The sequence below is a fragment of the Drosophila takahashii genome, chromosome 2L, assembly GCF_030179915.1.
Source record: "Drosophila takahashii strain IR98-3 E-12201 chromosome 2L, DtakHiC1v2, whole genome shotgun sequence".
Taxonomy (NCBI): domain Eukaryota; kingdom Metazoa; phylum Arthropoda; class Insecta; order Diptera; family Drosophilidae; genus Drosophila; species Drosophila takahashii.
Window position 1 is genome coordinate 922,350 of NC_091678.1, and position 25,074 is coordinate 947,423.

Here is a 25,074-nt window from a genome sequence, read left to right on the forward strand (position 1 = left end):
GATGACTGCTATGATGATAATGATGATGGTGGCGGGGATGGAGAACCTGAAGATGGAGGCTTACGCATGGTGGAGGCATTTCCATTTGGCCATTTGGGGGAATTTGAAATGCTAATAGACGGCCAAGAGAGATCAGGAATGAAGACAAAAGACGCGGACGATGTGGATGTCGATTCTACCTGCGTGCGAAAGGTTCAAAGGCTAAAAGGGTCTCGGTTTGCTTTTTGGGCCTTTGTTATACTGGTTTTGGTTTTTGGGATTGGGTTCTGGGTTCTGGGCTCTCGGATGAAATATGGCCTGCACACACAGCAACAAACAACAAACGCACACTCACACATTCCGAGAGAAATCGAACAAACAATTCCCTGGGCCAAAAGTTGGGCTCAGAACTCAGAACCTAATGCCATGTGGCTGGAATTGAAATTGGAATCGAAATGGGAATGGGAATGCTTTGAGGTCCGAGCAATTCGTGGCGAACAATTTAGTTAACAAGACCATGACTAACACTTTTTTCTTTTTGAGTGGCCAAAACAACATTTGTTTCCACTGCAATTTGAAGAGAGATTTTTCTCGCGCGATAAGCGAAAAAAAGAATAGAAATGAAAAAGGGAGGCAACGATATAAAAAATAAAATTATGATTATTATTTTGGGAATGCCTTGGAAATTTCACTTCGTGATCAGATAGAGATCTTACAACTCCTAACCCTCGAGAACTCAAAAGATCCCAGATGATCCTGTTTGATCGTGGCCAGCAATTAAAACCGAATTAATGAGTCTTGGGAAACGAAGAGATCAAACATGGCGTTAGAGGACTGACTCTTCCCCCAGTCAAATGATTGACACACAACTACTATACCGACTATCATCCTCTGAGGAAAGAGAGATTTCTGCGGAGAAATTAGCCAGTCTTTCATGTCCATCGAGAGATGCCGCTACCATTAGGCCTCTAATAACTTTATAATGATCATGTCCCTTCCTTCCATGACATGAGGCGTAATTTAATAAACTGCAACGGTTCCGGGGCCCCCATCAAAAAAGTAAAGTCGAGGAGTACGTTACTCCCCTGAACTCTGTGATACGCAAATTACCCCAGGAGATGGAGACGGAGGTCTGAAGTTCCAGTTGCGGAAACGTCAGTTTGATTTGCACTTGTCATAAGTTTAGATGAACTGCTAATACCCGAACACATTAGAAAGCCCGTGGAGCTCGGTGCCTCCCGATCCCTGGCGCCCCAAGTTGGACAGTTCTGGACGGGAGAACCGCAGATCCGCAGATCACTCGGATCGCAGAGCAGTCCGATTTGAGTGCCAGCTGGCGGTCGGTCGGTCGCCTTGCGTGTGGCTGCACCTGAGATCTGAGATCCGTTGGAAATGGAAATGGCAATGTGGGAATGACCAGTGGAGGGAGCAAAATGGGAGCTGGCACTGCGAGAAAATAGGTTAAAGCTATGAAGGGTCATGTCTAAGTCATTAGAAGTAGTTGAGGGCAGTGTAATATCATCTGGGTTGCCGTAGAATTATTCGTATAATTCTTAAAACTTTCCGCCCAGTTCGTAATTTGTAGATTAATGATACTTTTTCTAGATATTAAGTATAATTATAAAGCAAGGCCTAAAAAAATACGGTAATAATACGATCTACCCCGTAGGACACCAAACTCGTAGCACCCTATAAATCTAAAACCCATCTCAATATCCTACTTTTATCTGCCATATTTCTTGCTGTGTGCTAATGAAAGAGTGCATATGGGCAGAATGGATATCTTGGGGTTCTCTGTGCACTCTGGCGGCATCTAATATCGAATGACAAAGTTGTAATTATATTTGTGGTTCCAGTTCTTGGCTGGGGTTCCAGGGAGTTCCTAACAATTTCACGTTGCCATCTCAGGTTTTTGTGGCCATTAAAAATTATGCTTTTTCCCGGGAGAATTTTTTGTTTCTGTTTCGTTGTTTTTACGAGCGCACAAAAGCTCGTAAAACCGTTCCAACAAAAAAACAAAAAGAGGAAAACTGAAAAATCAGAAACAAAAACAGAGCGGCGTCAATAAAATCTAGTTAATAGCAAATAAAGGCAACAACAAATACCCATAACCCCGTGGAGCGGTATAAAACGTACACAATCATAACAATAACAGCGTAAACTTTACAGCCCAACTAATTAGGCTGGCGAATGAAAAGTCAAAGAGAAAAGGAGATTCGGAGAAGGAGAAACGAAGAGGATCAGTCCAAATCAAGAGGATTCTCTACTCAAAAGGCTACTGTAAATTAAAAAATATTATTTACAAAATCCGGCTCGAAGGACCAACATTAAAAATGTTTGAATACTTTAGTCTTTATTGGAGTTCATGGTTTGTGAACTGTATTATTTCTTTAATATTTAAAAAAACGGAAATATAATGGTAAAATGGGCACATAATTAGACCAAAAGTTTCGCATGGTCACAAAAAATAAGAAAAGAAAAAGTAAGAAGAATCAGTAGCCGGAAGAAGTGTTTTGCCAACGCTTAATCACTGACCAAACAGCAGGCAGCTAAAACAAAAATAAAAGCTCTTTAGAGACTTCATTAACATGCACATTACACATGTAGCAGAGATTTTCTACTCGAACAATTAAAAAGAGTCGAAGAAGAAAATCAACTTGTTTTGGCCGAGATATGGTTGTTGTTTTTGCGGTTCCGCTCGTGATTTAACTGCAAATTATGCAAAATTGTTGTCTAAAACCAGAGGCTAAGTAGGTGGTAAGTAGACGCTTTAGAGCGTGTTTAATTAAATGTTGAGTAATTTATGAAAACTGGTAAGGAGGGGATTGGAGGTCTGAGTTTATACGGCCAGTCTGCCAGCTAATAAGTTACTTCTAATGACTTTCTAATTGTCCGACACACACGAGACGTCTGGCTATAAACAGCGTAACTTTAATTGTCCGCATATTAATCGAACTCATTTAGATGCAAATCCAAGATCCGACTGGCCAGATCTCCGAGATCGAGATCTCCCAGAGTTTCGAAGCCAACGGAGCGTGGATCACGTCAGATATCCGTTTTTTCCAGAGCTGCGAAAGCGTGAAGCTAACACGAGAGTTTTTCTGCTAGGAAAAGTGCGAAAATGCAAGTGAAATGCAAGAGTTATTCGTTTTCATTTCAATTTCAATTTCGGTTTCCATTTCGATTTTAATTTCGCTGATTTCACTTTTTAAAGGCCCTTAACCGGTGTAAATCAAGCAAGTTTGACACTTTTTAATTGCCAGCATGGAATATCGCATAATGAGCGCTAATTAGTGGCAAGTGACAGCGAAAAAACAGAAAAAGAAACAGAGATGAGATGTTCTGGTTCATATCTTATCGCTGCAACGACAGCGGCAACATCCACAAGTTGTAGACGATGGGTGTTGCATCCTTTAGGGTTACAAAAACGGGTTACAATTTGTAATAAAAAACTGAAATAAAAATTTTTGTTCAATGCATAAAGATTAGTTGAAATTATTTGCAAACTAAAAATGGACGTCTCAACATTTATTGGAAATGCTTAATAGGAAATGAAACTAGCATGAACTGGAATTAAAATAAATAGATTTTTTAGCGGGAAGTTTTAATTTCTTAAATGCAAAATATTGGAACCCTTTAATCACCTTATCAACTGCAAGGACACTATCATCATAATACCTTCAATGCCACCTAAACCAATACAACTATGGGGTATTAAGAGTTTTACTTGGCCACCGGAAGCCTGTCCATATGGCATCATCTTCTCGCTGACTCAGATTCCCACTTTTTGTTTGGGTAGCCGAAAGCATTTAGCAATGATTGTCATGGCCCAGTGTGTTTTTGGTCATTGTTTGGCGCGTTTTATGGTCGCCATTAAGGCATAAAGCCAAGACGCAGCTCATAATGCTAATCCCCGATCCGATCCCTCGATCACTCGATCTCCGGAGAGTGGTTCATTAACCCACGGCAGCACCCGCCCCTTTTTGTCGTAAAAACACACAGAAATATTTCTCAATCAGCATCCGATTTCGATAGCAGCCAAAATGTATAACGTTTCGTTGCCGCTTATCTCGGGCGTATGATTCTGGCATTCTGGTTCTATAACGAAGACTGACCAATAAAACAAATCAAATTATGTGGCCAACATGTTTATGGGTCCGGGAAACAAGTGTGAAAATTTAAAACGAATAGCCTAATTTACAACTTTATCTTGAGATGGTTATTTTGAAGGTATTAAGATTTGCTTTTAATTTTAAACCTAATTGTCTTATTTTATAAATCCATACCTTATTTTATTTTATCTATTTTTATCCTGAAGTTATTAAAAGATAACAATATTAAAATAGTTTATATAACTTTATAGAGTGCAATATACCCCTTTTAGGTTCATCATCTAATTTTAAAGTTAATAGTTCTATTTTGGGACCTTCTGTCTTTTTCTCTGATTGATATCATTTCGAATTTAATCTGGTTTTAATGATGCCCACCCGTGCAATATCAGGGCCAGCACATGTGGGCCATAAAACGGACCCGAATCTCTAGATTGGTCAATGCGACATGCTCGAATTAGGATGGTTATTGTGTCGGCAAATATTTATGCGCGCCTGACACGAGAGATGGGGAGTCGCGCGAGTCGAAACTATTTACAACCTGTTCCATTCTTTTCCCAGCTAGAGAGCTACAGAAAAAGAAGAAGTGTCTTCATCCAGCGACGGACGATGAACATATTCGCCGACTAATCACAGGCCAAGTCACATTCGAATGTCCGCGGTGCCAACTCGCATGAGGCTCAACAAAGAAATTAGCGCGAGGAAAATCCCATTCCCCCAATCCCCCGTTTTCCTCCTTCGAGAGCGGGTGTTTGCAGCAGGTGCGTGTCTTCCCGTACAGTGAAGAAAAAATGTGACGGTTTTTTAAAACCATTTATAGGAATATCAATAGGTAGTCGTAATATTAAAATTCTTAAGGGGATTTAAAATTATTAAAATCCTATTTTATTTAAAATTTTTTAAAGTACTGGTTTTCCACCCAAACAAAATGTTAAATATGAGCATTTTTTTATTGACAATTACGAACTGTTCTTTTCCCGGTGTATTCCTCGGCCACGTCTAATGTAATTTTCCCGGCACATCGAGCTGAATGTGTGTGGTCCGCTCTGATGGCTTTTCCTCCGCACACACGCGAAAATAGATTAAAGCGTAATCTTTGTTTGTACAGCGCTAAGCATTGCGGCAATTAGTGGGGAAAAAAAGGGGGTAAAGGAAAAGCCGACGGACAGTGGAGCAATTTAAAGCACATTAAACTGCGTTTTGCAAGTTTGTGTCCTCAGTCTTTCGTTTCGTGCGCCCGCACCTTTGGACCAACGAACCAACCGAGCGAACACCTGCCGCCCAGAGATAAAAGCGAAGATGAACCTACGTTCCATAACCGTTAGGTCTTCTGATAAAGCAAATATTTAGTAGAAAATAAAGGGATGGGGCTGGAAAGGGCACAAATACACACACACCGAATGGGAAATGAAAATTATATTTTATTCTGTTCTGTTCTATGCTGTTCCCTTCTCTCAACTCGGCTCAACTTTGAACTCGGCGGCCTTTTGTTTTCCCGTTCGGCGTTTCAGGCCAACATTTGAAGGGAAGTGTAAATTAACGGCCATAAAAAGTGGTCCCTAACGTCCGACTGCTCTGGCTTTTAGCAGCATGAAAATTGAATTGGGCCCCCCGGTCGAGCGTTTCGTAATAATTTAACAACGCACAGAAATTTAATTGGAATGGCATTAAAAAATCTAAGCACGCCTCGAACTTCCTCCCCGAAAAGTTGTCAATTATAAAATAGTTTATTGTCGTTACAGAGAAATAAAAAACTGGGTTTACAACTTTAGGAAAAATAAAAGAATATTTAATACAAATATTTTTCCGAGTTCCTGTTTTTTATAGATTTTTTTATAAAATCGTTTGAGTGCAGTATGATCTTCTCGTTTAAAAATTTCATTCCTGAAAAGACCTAAAAATTTTAGAAGGCATAGAAATTGATTTATGCTACTCTTTTTTCCTCAGATAAACCTCCAATTTGTTTTCTTCGGTGTAATATTTGGTATTGTCATAGCTGTCTGCATTTTGTGTGGAGTTTTTCCAGGAATCACAGTTGGGCGACACTTTGCACACATTTCCATTCTCCTATTCCTATTCCGATTCCTATTCCCTTCACGTGTCGCTCCGTATCGACAGAGATTAGAGATCGATCGCCTCAATCGTCGTCGCTTGGCGACGTGTAAAACAGGTAGAATAAAATTCCCAATGCCATTCCCATTCCCCTTGCCGATCTTCCAGCCACACAACATCTCATAGAGCACCACACCACACCAACGCCAAGAACACCGACTCTATTTGTTTTTTCCACATTTTCCTCGGGAGCAAACCGAAAAAAAATAAAGAAATAGAAAAATACGAGGTGGAGATGGAAAAGAGGAAAACTCGAACAGCACTTGGAGAAATGGAATACAAAGTGGAGAAGGCGAAGAAGAAATAAAAATAGATAGAAGGAGGCGGTTCACATTCACGGCGGAGAGTGTGTGTTTTCCTCTTCTGCAACTGCAACTGCCACCTTTTTCTTTCTCGGACTCGAACTCAAACTCGAGTCCATCGCTTTCGATTACCAATTTGACTATTTCAAGTTGTTTTCGCTCCTGTTTCCCCAGCACAAAACGGAAAACGAAAAGAAAAACATCTAATTAGGCCCGGCCCAAGCGGGCCTTTCAAAATTCTGGGTGTTTACTTAAGTTTTGTTTGGCTCTTTCATGTTTTATTTTTAGGTCTCGAAAGGTTTTACCTACTGTTGGGCTAAAAATATACAGATTTTTTTATGTACTTGTGCTTTGCATAGATTTAAAATAGTAGGATGCTCGCTTTCAAAAAATGTCTAAAACATGATACTATTATTTTCATTTAATTTACTGCATTTTAAATTATTGTAAACCATTATATTTACATAGTTATATTCCCTACTAAAATTTGTATAACTTTAAATAATATTTCCACCCATTTATAAATATTTTTCTTGGCTTGAACTTTTTTAGTTGTGAGTCTTGTCTAAATTTTTCCCAACTTCAAGGTTCACATTTAAGAATATAGACAGTGTCGGGTCACGCAGCCGCGGCAGCTAATTAACTTGTAAATCCGTACTCTTATATCAATTGCATCACGAAAGGCATCTCTCTCTATTTATCTCTCCCATTTGTTGTATGCTTGCATTTTGGGCCCAGCATTCGGCTGGCTGGCCCTTCGTAAATTCAGTATGAATTCTGATCTCGCCATAAAACGCATTCTCGTCTCGCCTGCTGTACTCTTTCGATAATAAATTGTTAACAAGCATAAACCAACCCAATTTTCTTATTTTCGTTTGCATTAACTAATAAAAAAGCTTATTAGTTCAACATTGGTGACCCCGACGTGATTCGTACAAAAACAATATTAAGTGCAAATCACATAAATAAGTCTATTTATTGACTTTTCGTTGTTGCGGCTGCGGTGCATTGGCGGAGCCAGAAATCATTTGTCGAAAAAATAAAGCCTTGAATGCAGTGAGCGCTATAAATAAATAGCATTTTTGTGTTGCCGAAATTTGCATAAAAATTAGTTATATATTGGAGCGTACATAGCCAATTAACGGGCCGTTATTTCTTCGTTTGCTTTGCGCTCATCTTCCCGCTGAAACCGAATTTCGGGCATTTCGTCTGCTTGTGCCGTTGTTGTTGTTGTAGCCATGCCTACGGGAATTGCTGGAGATGCTACCGCTGATGAAAACAGGGTGATATTTTTAAAGCGCAAGGCAACTGCTTTATTTAATAGAGTGGAGCGTTTAGTGGATTCCCTTTCAAGTGCGGCGTTAACTTCATGCGACGAATCCGGGCTCCACGTGAGGTTGGAGCTGATTGATGAGCTTCAAGGAACATTTAAAAAGGTTCTTGGTGAGCTCGAAGAATTGGATTTCGAGGAAATTGAAAGTGATTTGAGTGAAAAATTTGATGACATTCTCGTACTTTTGAAGTCATCTGTTCGATCCGAAATTTCAAAGCGCGCCTCACAGCTCCTTTCGCACTCAACTCTTGCTGACGGCATCACTCCCGGAGCTTTCGGCCTCCAGCAGCGTCAGCCTCGACATAGGGCAACATTACTGCCTCCACTTGAGCTTCCAAAATTCGCTGGAGGTTATGCAAATTGGTCTGATTTTTATTCTATGTTTACCACTATCATAGATAGTCACCCTGATCTCACCAACATAGAAAAGCTGCAGCATCTACGATCATGCCTGAGGGATACTGCGTTGGAAACTATTCGCTCGCTGGAAATTTCGGACGGCAACTACGCAATTGCTTTGGATTTACTGCAAAATAGATTTGATAATCGTCGTTTGGTTTTTCAGGCACACATTACTGAGATCCTGGGAATAAAGGCGGTGCAGAGTGGTTCCGTTTCGACACTTCGGGAGCTGTCGGATAAATTCAACGCTCATATCCGCGCTCTTAAGGGGCTGGGCACGACGGAACAAATTGCAGGATGCATCATCGTCCAAATCCTGTTCCAAAAATTGGATCCGGCAAGTCAGGCCAAGTGGGAAGAGCGTTTAGAGGACCCTGCCTTCGTCAACTTAATTCCTACTTGGGAGTCAATGGCATCATTTCTGGAGCAGCGGTGCAGGACGTTGGAGACGATGGATTTTGCCATGGCAAACTATGCGCCGGGCATTCAGGTGGGAAGTAACAGAATACCCAATACGCGTAGATCAGCATTTGTTGCCTCGAATTCGAACCCTTGGATCTGTATATTCTGTAATGATGCAGGTCACTCCATTTCTTATTGCCAGAATTTTAAAGCCCTGTCTCCTACGAATAGGCTTCAAGAAGCAAAACGGCTCTGTCTTTGCATAAATTGTCTTAAGGTTGGTCATCAAGTTAGGCAGTGCAATTCCAGTAATTGTCGTGCATGCGGATCGAAGCATCACACCCTGCTTCACATGGGAAACTTAGCTTCCCTTTCTTCACAAGAAGGAGCACCTCTTCAAGAAGCAATTCCGTCTGCATCACCATCTGCACTGCCTTCCACCTCGACTGCTCTCATTGCACAGGATTTTAGTAATGATATTGTGCTCTTAGCAACGGCAAGCGTATTAGTAAAAAACCGCTCCGGAGTTTTCGTTCCCTGTCGAGTTCTACTCGACTCTGGCTCCCAGCTGCATCTAATAACGTCCCGATTCGCAAGCCAGCTTCAAGTAAAGAAGATAAAATCTTTAGCATCTGTTACTGGAATAGGAGATTCCAGTTTTGTGACGGATGGTCATTCGGTTAATATTACGGTTCGGTCCCGAACTTCCGATTACTCAGCCAACATTACCGCGGTGATTGCTCCGAACATCACAGAGCGGCAGCCTAGCTTCAATGTCGACATCGGCAATTGGAAAATACCTAAAAATATTCAGTTAGCGGACCCCAGTTTTTATACTCCCCAGCGGGTGGACCTTTTAATCGGAGCCAGCCTCTTTTACGAGATGTTATGCGTTGGCCAAATTAAGCTTCCACATGGATTACCCCTACTTCAAAAGACTCGTCTGGGTTGGGTTGTTTCTGGAGGTTATGGCCTCTCCAATGGCTCGTCCTTATTGTCGTCTCAAGAGTTACCCCTCGCTAGCAGGGAGAATAGTTTCGATCGGTTAGATGATCTTCTTCGACGATTTTGGGAAGTGGAAAGCTGCGCCGAGCCAATCATACGCGCTACTAAGGAAGAATTGGACTGTGAAGCACATTTCGTAAGACACGTTGTTCGTTTGCCAGCTGGGGATTATTCTGTTCGTTTACCTGCCAAGCTCAATCTAGACCTCTTGGGAGAGTCCTACCAGCAAGCTTATCGAAGATTCTTGTCCCTAGAGAGAAAGCTAAATCGTCAGCCAGCCTTGAAGGCTCAATATGGAGCATTCATAAAGGAATACCTCGATCTAGGACATATGTCATCAGTGTCTGCCTCTGACAGCGGGTTGTGCCGATACTTCTTGCCTCATCATTGCGTCATAAAGGAAGATAGCTCCACCACAAAGCTCCGCGTAGTTTTTGATGGATCGGCGGCCAGCTCCTCAGGGTATTCTCTCAACGATGTTCTTATGGCAGGCCCTGTAATTCAGCATAAGCTGTTCCAGATTCTTCTTCGGTTTCGTTCACACCCGGTAGCAATCACAGGAGACATCTGCAAAATGTACCGCTGTGTTAGGGTTCAGCCTGAGGACAGCTATTTGCAATGCATTTTGTGGAGGGATTCCCCCCAGGATCAATTGCGGGTGTTTAAGCTAGACACCGTTACCTATGGCACGAAGCCAGCATCATTTCTGGCTGTGCGAGCTATGCATCAGCTGTCAGCAGACGAGCATACAGCGTTTCCGCTTGGGGCTGAGGTCATTCGTCGCGATTTTTATGTGGATGATTTGATATCTGGAGCCAAATCCAAGGAAGAAGCAATCATCATTATGGATCAAACATCAAAACTTCTAGCCAAGGGAAAATTTAAGCTTAGAAAGTGGTGCTCGAATGTGTCAGCTGTTTTGGAGGGAGTTGCAGACAAGGATAAGGAGTCTTATTTGAAGTTTGATGATGGAACTGATTTTGCAAAAACCCTAGGTCTCGCTTGGGATCCAGTTTCTGACCAATTACTGTTTTCCTTTTCGGTCTTACAGTCAGCATCAAGACCTTGCAGGCGATCTGTCCTGTCTGCAATAGCGCGATTTTACGATCCCCTCGGGTTGGTTGGACCTGTGATCACAAAATCGAAAATATTCCTTCAACAACTGTGCAAGGAGAAGTTATCCTGGGATGAAAGCCTCCCGGAGTCACAGAATACGGAATGGAGTGCTATATGCACGAGTTTTGGGCAAATTAAGCATGCGTCATTTCCTCGGCTGGTTCTTTCTCCAAACTCTGAGAGTGAGATTCATGGATTTTGTGATGCCAGCATAGAAGCATATGGTGCCTGTGTCTACATCGTTTGCAACGGCCGATCTCAATTGCTTTGCTCAAAGTCAAGGGTAGCCCCCTTAAAAACACTCACTGTGCCCAAGCTGGAGCTTTGTGGGGCTGAACTCCTGTCTAGACTCATCGCGGAAGTTGCTGGGACTAAGGCATTTGAGGGAAGGTTATACTGCTGGAGCGACTCTGCTGTTGCGCTTTCATGGATCCGAGGCGAGCCCTCCAGGTTCAACATTTTTGTAGCGAACCGAGTAGCTGCCATTCAAGAGCTAACTGAGTCAGTAGAGTGGCGATATGTTCCAACTTCTTTAAATCCAGCTGACATTCTCTCCCGAGGTGCTTTTCCTGCTGAGCTTAATGACTCTCCTTTGTGGGCGCATGGACCAAAATTCCTTTGTGGCCCCAAAGCTGACTGGCCGGCCCCAATCATTGCTGAAAGACCAACGCTTGAGGTTCGCCGAAAGATTTTACTAATAAAATCTCCATACGAAGACATAGTGGCTAATTCAAAATTTGCCAATTCCTTCGCCGCCCTTCAAAGAGTTTTCGGATACGTCTACAAGTTTAGTAATCGCATCCGTCGCCCTACGCTCACGGTGTCTGACCTTCAAGGCGGTACTCGGCTGTTGCTTCGTCTGGTCCAGCGCTCACATTTATGGGACGACATCAAATCGTTGCAGTCAAAGGGATTGGTGCACCCATCCAGCTCTATCGCATCTCTTTCGCCATTTGTTGATCAATTTGGGATTCTTAGAGTGGACGGCCGGCTAAAGAATTCTTCGCTGGATTTTAATGGGCGCCATCCAATTATTTTACCACGGAGTCATTCGGTCACTGCTGCCATTATTACTCACTTTCACGAAAGCAATCTGCACACTGGACCACGGGCGCTACTCGGCATAATTCGATCCCAATATTGGCCTATTGGGGGGAGGAAGACGGTGATGAAGGCAGTAAACAAATGTATTAGATGCTATCGAATGAAGCCTCGACTAGTGGAGCATATAATGGCGGATCTTCCAAAGGAACGACTCGATGGATCTCATGCATTCGAAGTCACTGGCATTGACTTTTGCGGACCATTTCTCTACAAGTCAGAAGTGCGAAGTAAGCCTCCAGTAAAATGCTACGTTTGTGTCTTCATTTGTTTCGCCACAAAAGCTATTCATTTGGAGTTGATTAAGGATCTCTCTACAGTGTCATTTCTACATGGCCTTAAACGATTTATATGCACTAGAAGAAAGCCACGGCAGATTTGGTCTGATAATGCAACAAACTTTGTCGGCGCTCGCAATGAATTGCTCGAACTAAGGCGCCTATTCCTCAGCAATGATCATCAGAAAGCTACATTGGACTTTTGCCTGGCGGAGGCCATTGATTGGTGTTTCATTCCTCCTAGGTCGCCTCACTTTGGCGGTCTTTGGGAAGCGGCTGTGAAGATCGCTAAGCATCATTTTTACCGCGTTGTTGGCACTGCTGTTTTAGCCTTTGAGGAGTTGCGGACCTTGGTGTGTCACATTTAGGCGGTTGTTAATTCTCGACCATTAGTCTCGATTTCAGAAAACCCCGCTGATCTGGATGTGTTAACCCCAGCACATTTTTTGAATGGTGGTCCGCCTTCATCTTTCGTCGAGCCAGATGTGACCAGTCTCAACTTCAATCGCTTGGATGGATGGCAACGCGTGGCCTACTTGCAGCAGATCTTTTGGTCCCGATGGAAGGAAGAATACCTAACACTTCTGCAGCAGCGCTCCAAGTGGCGCACCCCCAAACCGGGCCTGGTTGTCGATGACTTAGTTCTGGTCAAGGACGAAAACTTGCCTCCCATGAAGTGGCCCCTCGCCAGAGTGATTGAGCTGCTGTTCGGTGGAGATGGCGTTGCTCGAGTTGCCGTTCTGAAGACAGCCTCAGGAGTGACAAAGCGAGCAGTGAACAAGCTATGTCTGCTGCCCCTTAAGGATGATGTTGAAACCCAGGCTTCCAACGGGGGGAGTATGTCGGGTCACGCAGCCGCAGCAGCTAATTAACTTGTAAATCCGTACTCTTATATCAATTGCATCACGAAAGGCATCTCTCTCTATTTATCTCTCCCATTTGTTGTATGCTTGCATTTTGGGCCCAGCATTCGGCTGGCTGGCCCTTCGTAAATTCAGTATGAATTCTGATCTCGCCATAAAACGCATTCTCGTCTCGCCTGCTGTACTCTTTCGATAATAAATTGTTAACAAGCATAAACCAACCCAATTTTCTTATTTTCGTTTGCATTAACTAATAAAAAAGCTTATTAGTTCAACAGACAGATTTATTACTCTGACTTTTCCAAGGCCCAACTCAGCTGCTTTTTTCACTGGTAACTTCTCTTAAAATCATAACTGTCTTCCCTGACATTGTCCCCCTTAAGTGCTGGCTTATATTTTTGGGTGGTACTTTTCATCTTTTCTCTTACATTTCGTGGCCTCTTCTTTGCTGTGCTGCTGCTTTTGCTTTTGAGCCGCTGAAATGCTGCGGCTGTTGCCAATATTTTTCACCAAAGGCGAAAACCCGCTGCCACAAACACACAATGTTGTTGTATCTTTTTAGCCACACGGCCGAAGCGAGCCAAAAAGAACTCGTTTGACTTGTTGAACAATATTTCTTTTCGCCTTTTACTCTGTGTATTTGTTGTTGTGCTGCTGCTGCTGCTGTGTTTTGTTTGTGTATACGCTGTGGGATTTTCTTGGCTGAATTTTTAAAAAACACACTCTTCTGTGGAAATTCTAAGTGATTCGTATTGATTTGTGTAATGATTTTCCACCAAACTTTTCTCACACACGCGACGGCGACAAAAAACGGTGACGAAAACAAAAATAAAAACGCGGCGAAGAATTCGAGATTTTTCAAAGGGGCTATAATATTTGATTCGATTATTATTCGATTAAACTTTATTTGTCTGCACTGCACTGGGTGATTTTCTGGCACACTCTTTCGTATATATATTTCGGGATATATTTCCTATTATTATAGCCAGATTTTTGCGAACTCGAATTCAAATTCCGACGGCGACACGAGGAGAACGCGACTGAGAAACGAATTTCCTCCGCTCGCTGCGATTCTCCAATGTGGCTGCGACGAAAACACACGACAGACTGAAGACTGAAGAGCCCCGAAGACCGGAGACTGGAGCCGGGCTCTCTCTTTCTTCAGGATACCTGAGGCCCGAAGAAACCCACCTCGAAACCCACCTGTGGTCAAGAGATTGCTGTAATGAAGATGGCGAGCCCGAAGAATCGCAGAGAGGTGAGTTGGGTTCTCAACTCCCCAGAGTGGTTTGGTCGGTTTCTCCCCGAGAATCAGAGGCCCAGAGAGAGGAATTCCGAAAAGGTGCACACACAATACACAAAATAAAATCGACGACAGGTCCACAATTAGCCAGGGAAGAGAGCTATCTATCTGCATTTTCTCTCGCTTCGAGAGAGTCGCCTGTGCTATAACCACTACTAATGACTACCCATTGTTTTTGTGGCAAGTCCAGGCTCTTCTGGCATGTAAATTAGCTGCTCTCCGCTGCAGAAAGAGCGAGAGAGAGAGAAAGAGAGCTCACCTGAGGAGCATAAACCGGTTGGCGGTCATGCTCACCTGTGTGCCGAGTTGTTGTTGCCGAGTGCAGTTGAAGTGGTGGCTCTACACAGAGAAAAAATGCTAGGATAACGTATCAGTTTTGGCAGAAATTTAATATGGTATTTTTAAAAAGAATCTAAATGATAGGATCTAATATAGGGTATGATATAATATCAGTTTGAACCAGATATTTTTGTCAAATTGGTACTTTGTATAGGAAACACTCTACGCAAAAAACTATTCAGAATGATATGATCTTTCAGATCTAAAGTGATAGTATAAAAATAATACCAGAAACTTAAAATGGTTTAAAATTAAATTAATATAGTTAAAAATAGTTTTGTAATCTGATAAACATCAACAGGGAATTTTGGGGAGTTATGCAAAAAATAAAATACCAATAAAAGCAGGATTTTTTTTTCTCTGCACAGTGAAGTGCGCAAAGGGGATCCCAGGGGATGCACGGGGGTAAAGTGCGGCGTTGAGTGTTTGGTATGCAGCCCCCCTGCCCCGCCCCCTTCCGCTGCCCCATCCACCGCCTCCTGCTCCTAGTTCTTCCCATTGTTTTTCGTTTTTCGGGGCTTCGAAATTAGGCAGGAGCAACAAAGTTGCGTCAGCCAGCAGACAATGCAAATGTTGCGTAAGTTGTAACAAATGAAAATCGAAAAAAAGAAAAGGGGTAAAAACTGAGTTATGGAGATCGCTGTATGGATAATGGTAATTGCAATCGGGATCTTAAGCTTAAGCCATCAATATATTCAAACCCATTTCGAAAAACAAGATTTTGCTTTAACTGGCAATAAAAAATCCCAAGAATCTAATGAGTTGATAGCCTCATTTTCGGTTTAACGATGGCTAAATATAATAATTCAGAGCCATTGAAATGGCATTTGATGTGCGCTTTTTCCCGTTCTTCAATCGCGGCTGTCAATCAATTGCAGATCTGCAGAACTAAATACTTTTACTATTCGTTTTCTCCACGAAGCACTTGGAAATTTTGGCGCCTCGAGTAAAAGTTGCTGCAGCAACATTAACGAAAATTCCGAGCCCACTTTTTTCTCCTCCTTCTTTTTGGGGTGGGACCATCGTGGCGATGCCATAGAGCAGATTCTGATTCCGTTCCCAACTCCGCGGAACTCTCGAGCATTCGCAAATTCTGCAATTTGTCTGGGAAACGTACACGAAAAGTGCGTGCCACATAGCAGCAAAAGTCGCTGTTGTCGGAGGCGAGTTTATCGGGGAATTGGAATGGGAATGCACGCTGCACGTTGGTGGCTCAATGAACATGGACTTGGAATCGCCCTGGTGGATCACTGCCAGTGCGGGAGGTTCTCCTAATCCCATACTCCAGCCGACAATGGACAATGGCCTAACCATTTGGTCATTCGCCGCTTGTCAAAACCGTAAATGACGTCGCTTAGCTGTCGGCTTGCATTTGCCACTTTTCAAATGAAATGAGTTAACAGCCACAGCAACAGCAACAACAACACACCAGAGCAACAACAATCTTGACAGGCACTTGAAAACCTAAGAGAGCTGTGTCTGTCTGCACAGAAAGAAAATATGCAGAGGGTTTATCAAAGAAGGGATTTTTTTGAAACACAATAATGATAAATTTAAAAATTATAATAAATTAAAACAAATTTATAAGTGAGAACAGGCATTTTTTAGAAGAGAAATAATTATAACATCTTTACAATTGTTTGCACAATGAACTTAATTTGAAATAACCATTATTTTCATTTGTTACATTTCGTTTTTCCTGAAGTAAAAATGGAATTCATTGTAAGAAGCATGACCGTTAAATGAACATTTTTTAAACAAACCAAAATAACTAAAATAATGTGGAAATTATTATAACATTTTTTTTTTTTGATTAGTTTTAACTAAGATGTTTAAAAAATTATATATATTATTTTCCTACTAAACAAATTACCGAACTTTCAATGATAAATATGTATTTGTTGTTTGAAATATGACTAAAAATTTGTGTATTCGAATGAGATATATCTTAAAATAAACAGTGTAGTTTTAGCACATTTTGAATATCTCAGTTGCCAATAAATCCAATAGTTAATTTTTTTGTGTGCAAACAAAGCGATTTGAGATCTGGGCTAGAGCGGATAAAGCTGGTCACTGCCGCCACCCACACGCAGACCCAGATCAGAGGCGTACTTGGATTTGTGGGTATATACTATATAGAGATATAGGAGGGGGTGCTCTGAAAAAGGGGAGAGAGATTCGTTGCCCGCCCGCAGCTTGCAAATCAGTTAATGGCCACGGACACAATTGAGACTCGGGCCGAGTTGAGTTGATGGATTTATGGATGGAATCCGATGGATGGACGGATGGATATGGTTGGATAATTTGCAGCAGCCATTGAAATTTGGCACTACTTCTACGGCGGGGTAAAAAAAGAGAGAGCTATTGGATTAGCAGATCCGATACGATCCGATCAGATCAATCGATCGATCAGCGGGCATCTCCAGCTGCTTCCTGCTTTGTCAACATTTCGGCGTCCAGAACAACGTCGTTCGACAATTCAGCATTTCAGCATTTAGGATTTCAGCTTTCAGCGATCAACGATCGACGATCGACGTTCAACATCCAGCTTGTTGCTAAAAGCCCACACACAAAAACGACAAAACGAAGCGAATCGGAATCCATCATGCGAGTAATATGCAAAGTTACATAGCTGCAACATCCTAGCCGGCAAAAATATGGAGGATGAGGACCGAGGACTGGGCTGAGCCATTCATTCGCCTTAAAATCAATAGCACTAGCTGCCTTTTTTCTGCCTTTTCTGCGGTTGTTGTCGTCATCATCCTTGGAATCGTCATCATCAACAACTGCAAACAACATTCGCCTGTCAGCGGCAACATCATAAATTGTTGTTTAGCCACATGTTGCTGGCTGCGACTGCGATTCCGACTGAGAATGAGGTGGAGACTGGGACTTCGACTTGGACTCCGTCTCCTTCTCCGGCTTTTGACTTCTTGCAGGCTCCTCAAATACTCTCCCTCCTGCCAGGCTCTCTTTTCCATTCGGATCTGTCGCTTTGCAGGCGCGGCTCTTGTTCTACACACTTCCTAAGTGGATACTATTGGCTCGGCTCTCATTCAAATCCTAGAGATATAAGGAATACTCTAGATATAAGACCCATAGGATCCATAGAAACCTATAGTTCTTCAAGAATAAATGTTCCAAATTCCAATATTCTAAGTATTTGGGCATTGAAACCTATAATTCATCAGGAATAATTTTTAGAAAGTGACCTCCATAATCCATAGGAAAAAGAACTTTAATTTCATCAGAATTGTATATTTCCATTAAATATTCATAAAAATTCTGAACAAAAATAACAAACATTTTTACAGTTTACAATATAAACCTTATATCTATCCCAAAAACTAACAATGTTATATGAGCTTTGATAACCTGGTTAAGTGGAATCGTAAGCCCATTAAAAAATTTTATAACTGGAACTCTAAAAAAAATTTAAAATTATTATCACAATATTAACTTGTTTATCAAAAACCGAAAATCACATTTTAAGTGTTAATAAAATATGGTCATAAATACATTTTAATGGCTTAATTTCTAGCAGACTTGGGAATGCCAATACCTATTAAATTTATTTAAATACCTATTTTTATCTGAAAAGTAAACAAATTAATGTCGCTGATTATTTCTTTTGTTGAAATTTCACTTTAAGCTTTCTAAATTTCCTATAGGGTATGCGAATTTTCACTCACCAATTTCCAAGCCGCCTTTCCTTGCCCCCTTTGTTGCTGCTTTTGCTGCTTGTTGATTTCCTGCGTCCGATAGTAAGTTTTATTTATTTGCGCATTTGCCTGCGATTCTGCTCCTGTCCACCTCTAAAATCCCGGTGTATATAGTAATCCTTTGCTATGGCCAATGGCCAGGCAAATCTAGTCGATGGAACTGCTGGAATTCCTTCGCTGATCTCGACCTGTCAACGGGCTCATCATCAAATCATAATTTGAATGCGGAATGCCTTTCGATAGCCCAGATTCCACCCCCGCCCCACGATTTTTGTGGGAGAGGAGGGAGGTGGGTTCCGGGGGGAAATGTCAATAAATTTCGCTATTTTATTTCGGTAGCCGACGCCGTCATCGTTGTTGTCGTTGTCGCTGTCGCTCTGGCGACCCCGGCGTCGTTCATTAATCTCTAAATTATGCGAATTTTTAATGAGACGCGCATTTTGTTCGATTTTTCATGCGTTCGTACGCCTCCTGATCTGGAGATGCCATGCACTTGAAGAAATTGGTAAGGGGTTTGCATGTTAAATGAAAAAAACATTTTTTGGTTTGCTAAACAGGGTACTGAACCTTGAACTTCTAACTGCGAATTGATAGATTCGTTTAAAACCATAATTTTATTATTTAAAAATAATTTCATATATTCATATTTTAATTTAATTTAATGATTTAATTGTAGTCCCCCAAAATAAAATACATTTCTTTCTGTGTAGAGCCTCGCGGGTGAGAAAGATCTCTCTCGGATCTCGGGAGTTCCGCAACTTGTTTGGCCTTCTGTTTTAGTTTTAATTGAAAAACGCTTTCGATATAAAGCCTGGTTTAGAATGGCCAGCTTGGACTGGGACTTCTCTAGCCAGTCGAGTCGGCTGATAAGGCGGCGTTCCACTTACATGAGCCATGAGCTTCGAGCCAAGTCAACTTGGGTGGGTTCTCCGGCTGTGCTAATGAAGTCGGACTGCTGCGGCGATCTAGTATAAATAATAGCACGGGAAAATTAATTCCTAAATTTGGCTAACCTTTGGCTCTGGCGCTTGGCCTTTGATGTCTTCTGCTTGGGATCTCGGATCTCTGTGAGTTCGCCCCAAAAAAAGAAGAGCCGAGTCCATAAAAGCGCCATAAAATACTAATTGACTCCAACTGGGGATTAATTCTAGCGGTGAATTTATGTTACACAACAAGCGAATTGAATACTTGCCGGTTTTATGCGAAATTTATTGAAATCCCATCGATTTGTCAAATGATTTATTGGTGGGGGGAAAACGGAGCTTCTCTGATTTCGAGCCCAACTCTGATCGATTCTTTGTCGCCGAAATTATGTAAACGCTTCCCATAAACCAAAATTATGCATAAATTCGCGGCATTCAGGGAGAGTTCTCCGGAAACCTGAGACAAACGGCAGCAAAAGTTTCGAGGGGTGTGGTAAAAAGAAGTTCTCTAGCTGGTTCATCGAACCTCTAAAAATTTCTCATATTTATACCGCTTAAAAAAGATTCTTTGAAGGGTATATTAAATTTATAGGAATTATATTGTATTTTTAACAGGGAACGAAAATAACTGTTATTGTAAATTTTTCATACAAAAAAATCACGCACTTAGAAGGGTCCTAAAAATTTTTTAAATACACCACAATTTTTATTAGCCATTGTAGTTTACAAATCCGTAATGATTTTTATTTTTTGATTTTTATAATAAAACTCAAAAAATAACTGTTATTTTTTGATTTTTATGAATAACAGTTATTCCTTTGACATTTTTGAAAAAATGAAATAATTAAAAAAAACATGATACCCGTGCTTTTTATAACTTACTAAAAATTTGTTAAAAAAGGCAACCGCGCATATTTTATACCTATATTTTTTTAAAATTTTATTTACCCACAAAATCGCCATAAATCAAGTTTGAGTTTTATTTTGATCACGACGAATAACTGTTATTTGTCAACTTTTATTATAAAACTCAAAAAATAACAGTTATTCTTTGAGTTTTACTTTACAAATCAGAAAATAACTGTTAAAGTGTGATTTTTAAAGTAAAACTTATAACAGTTACGTTCCCTGATTTTTAAATTAACTATTTCAATAATATGTATATCTTCCTATGTAAAGTTTTCTAAAGTCCTTTAAAATAATTATAACGTATTGTTTAATATAACAGTTCCTTTGGTCCTTTTTGGCTAGTAATCTTCTACTTTTGAGTTACAAAGAGATATCCTATCGTCTGTAAAACTTTACTGTAGAACTTAGCAGACACTTGGCTTTGGCTTCCCCCTGCCACATCTTTCCACACTTTGCATTGCAAATTTTCTAGCTGTCTGGAAGCTGCAACCTGCGATCTCCTGCGTTTCTGCGAGCATTATCCTTATAGAGCCGCCGATATCGGTGGCTGCTCATATGCATATGCCACTCACTGAGGCAAAAACCGAAAAAGCAGCAGCAGCTGAATTCGGAGGAGCTGACCCCGCCGCATCAATAGTCAATAGGCATCAATCTTTGGGTTGGGAGAAAAACAAAAAAGCCATGTTGCATGTTCTACCCCCTCCTGCCGACTCCCCTGCCTTTTTCTGGGATTGCCTTTGTGGGATTTCTCTGCGGCTATGGCTATATGTTGTCGCCATTTACCAGTCGTCTGTATCTGTATCTGATGCTGGCTATCTACGCTCCTGCTGTGCCTTCCGCTTAAGTCTCAATGTCGCCTCCTCCGGGCAGCCTCCTCTTCTACCTCTTCCCACTGTGGCACGCATGTTGCAAACTGATTTCCCATATTTACTGACAACTAGACAAATTTCAGGCATAAGTCAGGCCAGCAAAGACAAGGAAGGCACAGGATTCCAGGTTCCAGGCTCCGTCATCCCTGCATTTGCATAAGTTCGCGCATTATGTCCAAAACTCGCATTTGTTCTCGGTACTCGGTGGTACTGCCTCTCCTACCTCCTCTGCCTTGGATGCCAGATCTTTTCCAGCCGCATAAATTATCGTCGAGCATTAAACAAAAGTCTATTGAGCATTCCGCGAAATTGCGGTTGCAGTTAGCAGATAGAAAGAGAGAGTGCGGCGTGATTGGCCATGATCATGTCCACGATTATGGTTAAGATTATGACTATGACTCTCTCTGGGACAGAGAAAGAAATCAAAGTGATATCATGTAAACAACAGTGTGCATTTTCGAAATGTTTCCGAAATTCGGTTTTATTTTTTAGATTTTTATAACAAGCACTTTTGGCTGCCGGTTCATTTTCTCTTTTTTTTTTGTGTTCTTTTTTATTAGTAGTATAGATATTATTTTAAAAGCTAATTTTAAAAATATTTAAAAACATATGGAAGATTCAATTTCTATAAGTACCTATACAGTTGCAAAACATTCTTCAGATGATTTATCTTATTTTCCCAATTATCTTTTTAATATCACAACCTTTTCTCACTCTGTATCGCTCGTTAGATCCCATCTGATTTCAACAATTTCCCATCGTTTAGATGAATCGTTTTGTCTGCCATTAAATTTCCATTTCCATTTTGATTCGAGTTTTGATTAATTGCCCAAACATCAACAGGCTCGGCAACGACTTCATTAGCCCACAAGCAGAAAGCCCAGACGGCGGAAAGTGTATCGCAGACTAAAGACTGTAGACTGTAGATCGTAGATCATAGATCGTGGATGGTACGAGTGGCCGATTCTATGATGGCATTCTAATCAGCGGGTCGCCAACAACTTTGGCTAATTAAGCTACACAATGACATCGTCTCTCTGTCTCACCAACTAAGCCACTCCGGTGCTCCCGATGCTCCTCGTTTGCTTCGATGCCTTTGCATATTAAATTTCATTGATGATCTACGGATCCGTAGAGTTGCATTTAATTTTTCATCACAACGGGAGATTTTCACACATCGCCGTCTGCAGAGGAGTCCCCAATCGCCGGAGCATCTGCTGCGTTGGTTCCACTTGGCGTATGATTAATGGGCCAGCATTTAATTGAGTTATTGTTGCCCTGTTATTTTTCCCTGGTTGCGGATTAACCCAGCGACCTTGTCACCAGCTTGCTGTCACTTTATCTGATAATAAAATTCGCTAAACAAAGTGGATTAACTGCCTAAAATTGCAGTGACCCAAGGCAATTATTATATTTTATAGAGCTCTAACTCTACGATCTTTAAAATAAATAATATTTCCTAAGAAATCGGAATCTAATACTTTAAACTTACGAACACTTAAGTGCCCAGAAAAATCATCCATTGCAACTCCTTCATAAATTTTAATCAAATTAAAGGAGGCCACGCAGTGTCGAGCAGCCCACAAATAAATTGAAGATTGTCGAGAATCGAGAGCCGGGGCTGAGCTCAATGCAAAAGTACGCATAAGTAAGGATTACGCGAAGGCCAGCTTTAAAAAGGCGCAAGTCCAACTGGGGGATAAATCCGAGACCGAAACTGCTGTTCTGCGGTTGCTTCTGTGGCTTGGTTTTTTCTCGAATTCGAGTTCGAGATCGAGGCAACGAGCCAACAATGGCGCATAATTTTCAGCTTCTCGGTTTTGACCTCTCAATCCGCCGCCGAGGGAGAAGTCCGAGCAAGTTAACCGGCTAACTAAAGCGGGTCGCTGGCCACGGGATGTGAGTGCGCGAAATATGTACACAGGAAGAAATCAGACTTGAAGCTGTTAACAAGAAATGATGTAGAAAATATTCATGCTAAATCGTAAAGAAGCTTTATCAACATTTGGTCCTTCAAGACGGATTCAATATCCACTTGGTCCTTCAAGCCGGATGTTTTGACCTAACTTGCGAATTATCGACATTTTGATGATATTCGATATATAATATTTTTGTGGTCCTTCCAGCCGGATTTTTAGACCTAATTATTCTGTGATAAGCTTAGTAAAAGAGTTTGCAAAATATCGACATTTTGATGATTTATTTTTTCCTATTGAAAACATCGATATTATCGAAACAATATTGTCAATATATAAAAAGTATCGATAATTTTTAAATTATATTTAGTAATTCCGGTACATTCATTTGAATTTAAACTTAGTATTTACTTATTTTATTTCCATAAAACCTTCTGATTCTTCTCTCTGCACCTAGAAATGGAAGTGAAAAGATCACAGAAGGTAACCAGGGAACGCTTATTGGGGCTACATGCCAATGCACTGGCAAAAATAGTCGTCTTGGGCTTTCGGACTCCAATTGGCTGTTGGACTTTCGGTCTCCCCTCTGCGAAACGAAACCCTGTTTTCCATTGCTCCGCCGTTCGTCAATTCAAATTAATCAGAATTAGGCAATTACAGAAATTACAAAAATTACATCGTAATTTTCTGGGCTCTTCACTTTAAAAGCTTTTGAAAAATTGCGCATGCGTATTGGGAGCGAGTAGGCAGGTAAGCCCCTCTGCCTGCTTGTTTGTGGCCAGATTGTTGCTGCTGGTCAGGAATTTATCGCAAGTCAGTCGCAGCTTAGTCTTAACCAAGTTTAAAGCTGGGACAGTCTGTGCGAAAAGTGGCTGCCCTGTGGAAATTGGGATACAGATTTTTCGGGTTCCGTGAATGGTTTTCCTGGGGATTAAATATCACAGAAGCTTATTGGTGAGTTAATCAATTAGTAAAAAACTTTAGTTTGACATTAGTGTTATTTACCACACTCTTATCTGATTTTCCCGGTTAGATCATTACCACACGGCTGTCTGTTGACATGAACTCGGGTTTCCCCCAACCGATTGGGAAATGGAAAAGCTCCCCTGGTCGATCGACGACGGGTGATGATCATCCGCTATCCATATCGCTTAGCAGCCACTTGCAACTGACTCCTGTCCGCTGAATTCGCGTATCAGCAGCTGCCGCTGAATGCACAGAGTGAGCTTCGTATCGGCAAATCTCTAAATTGCCACAAATTAACAGATAATTCGCGATGGCCAAAACCCGAACGTGGAAAACAGAAACAGAAACGCCAAAAGACAGCGACTGCTAAACAGATTCCGTTTGACTTCGGCGCGCAAAGGCGACGCTAATAGATACTTTGCGTGCTCACAGTCACACTCAAACTCATACTTACACTCGCACTCGAATTCACATTCGCATTGGGACTTTTGTATCTGTGAAACTGCAAAACAGCAGCAGCAAAAGATACAAATGCAGGCGGGGAAAATGAAACTGAGACTAAGGCAGAGTCAGTGCACTGAGAAAAATATTAGAACATTGGCAGTTTCTAAAGAAACTATAAATGATCTTCTAAAATTGTGTATAAAAATACAAGATTTCCTTTTTTAACTTTATTTAATTGCATAAATAAAATCATTATTTTTTCCAAGACAATTCAAAAAAAAGTGTTCAAATATTTAATGTCATACCGTTTTGAGTTCGTAATAAAATTCCCTGTTGGGGCTCAAATTAAAATTTTAAAAATTAATGTAACCTTGTAAAAAATTAAATAGTTAAAAGTTAAAATAAAGGAGGAGGCTGTGATAATCCCTTTAGCTATAGTACTCGTTTTTATTAAATTAGTTTGTATGTGAAAATATAGACATTTTAAACTTTTCCTTAACGCTTAAATGATTAATCTACTTATTAGCTTAAGTTTCATGACCATACCATATTTTTTAAGTGTACTGAACACCTGATGTTTTTCTCCCTGTGTCACTGGCTTCCAAGCTGGTTGCACAATACCCAAATCCAATTTTCGAATTCCCACATGCGTTCATTATCGGCCACGGATTCGGAATCGTA

The 25,074-nt window shown here is 41.2% G+C and overlaps 3 protein-coding genes and 1 long non-coding RNA gene across 6 annotated transcripts in view; 2 read left to right on the plus strand and 2 right to left on the minus strand.

Moving 5' to 3' along the window:
* ds (dachsous cadherin-related 1) overlaps positions 1-14,073 on the minus strand; it is an 83,643-nt gene extending 69,570 nt beyond the window's left edge. The window contains exon 1 of the mRNA XM_017156025.3: positions 13,431-14,073. The gene's annotated coding sequence lies outside the window, so the exon portion shown is untranslated. The remainder of the gene's footprint in view (positions 1-13,430) is intronic.
* The window catches only part of GABA-B-R3 (gamma-aminobutyric acid type B receptor subunit 3), a 204,965-nt gene that overhangs the window by 123,415 nt on the left and 56,476 nt on the right, over positions 1-25,074 (plus strand). The window lies entirely within an intron of this gene.
* Positions 8,390-13,219, plus strand: LOC108070124 (uncharacterized). The gene is made up of 2 exons (XM_044395271.2): positions 8,390-8,727; positions 12,533-13,219. Exons 1-2 carry the CDS (start codon positions 8,535-8,537, stop codon positions 13,009-13,011), a joined length of 672 nt encoding a protein of 223 aa, XP_044251206.2. The 5' UTR covers positions 8,390-8,534; the 3' UTR covers positions 13,012-13,219.
* LOC138914964 (uncharacterized) lies at positions 8,723-10,820 on the minus strand. Its single transcript, XR_011420666.1, has 3 exons — positions 9,961-10,820; positions 9,830-9,894; positions 8,723-9,764 (listed from the first exon to the last, which is right to left on the minus strand). It is a non-coding gene; the product is annotated as an uncharacterized lncRNA (long non-coding RNA).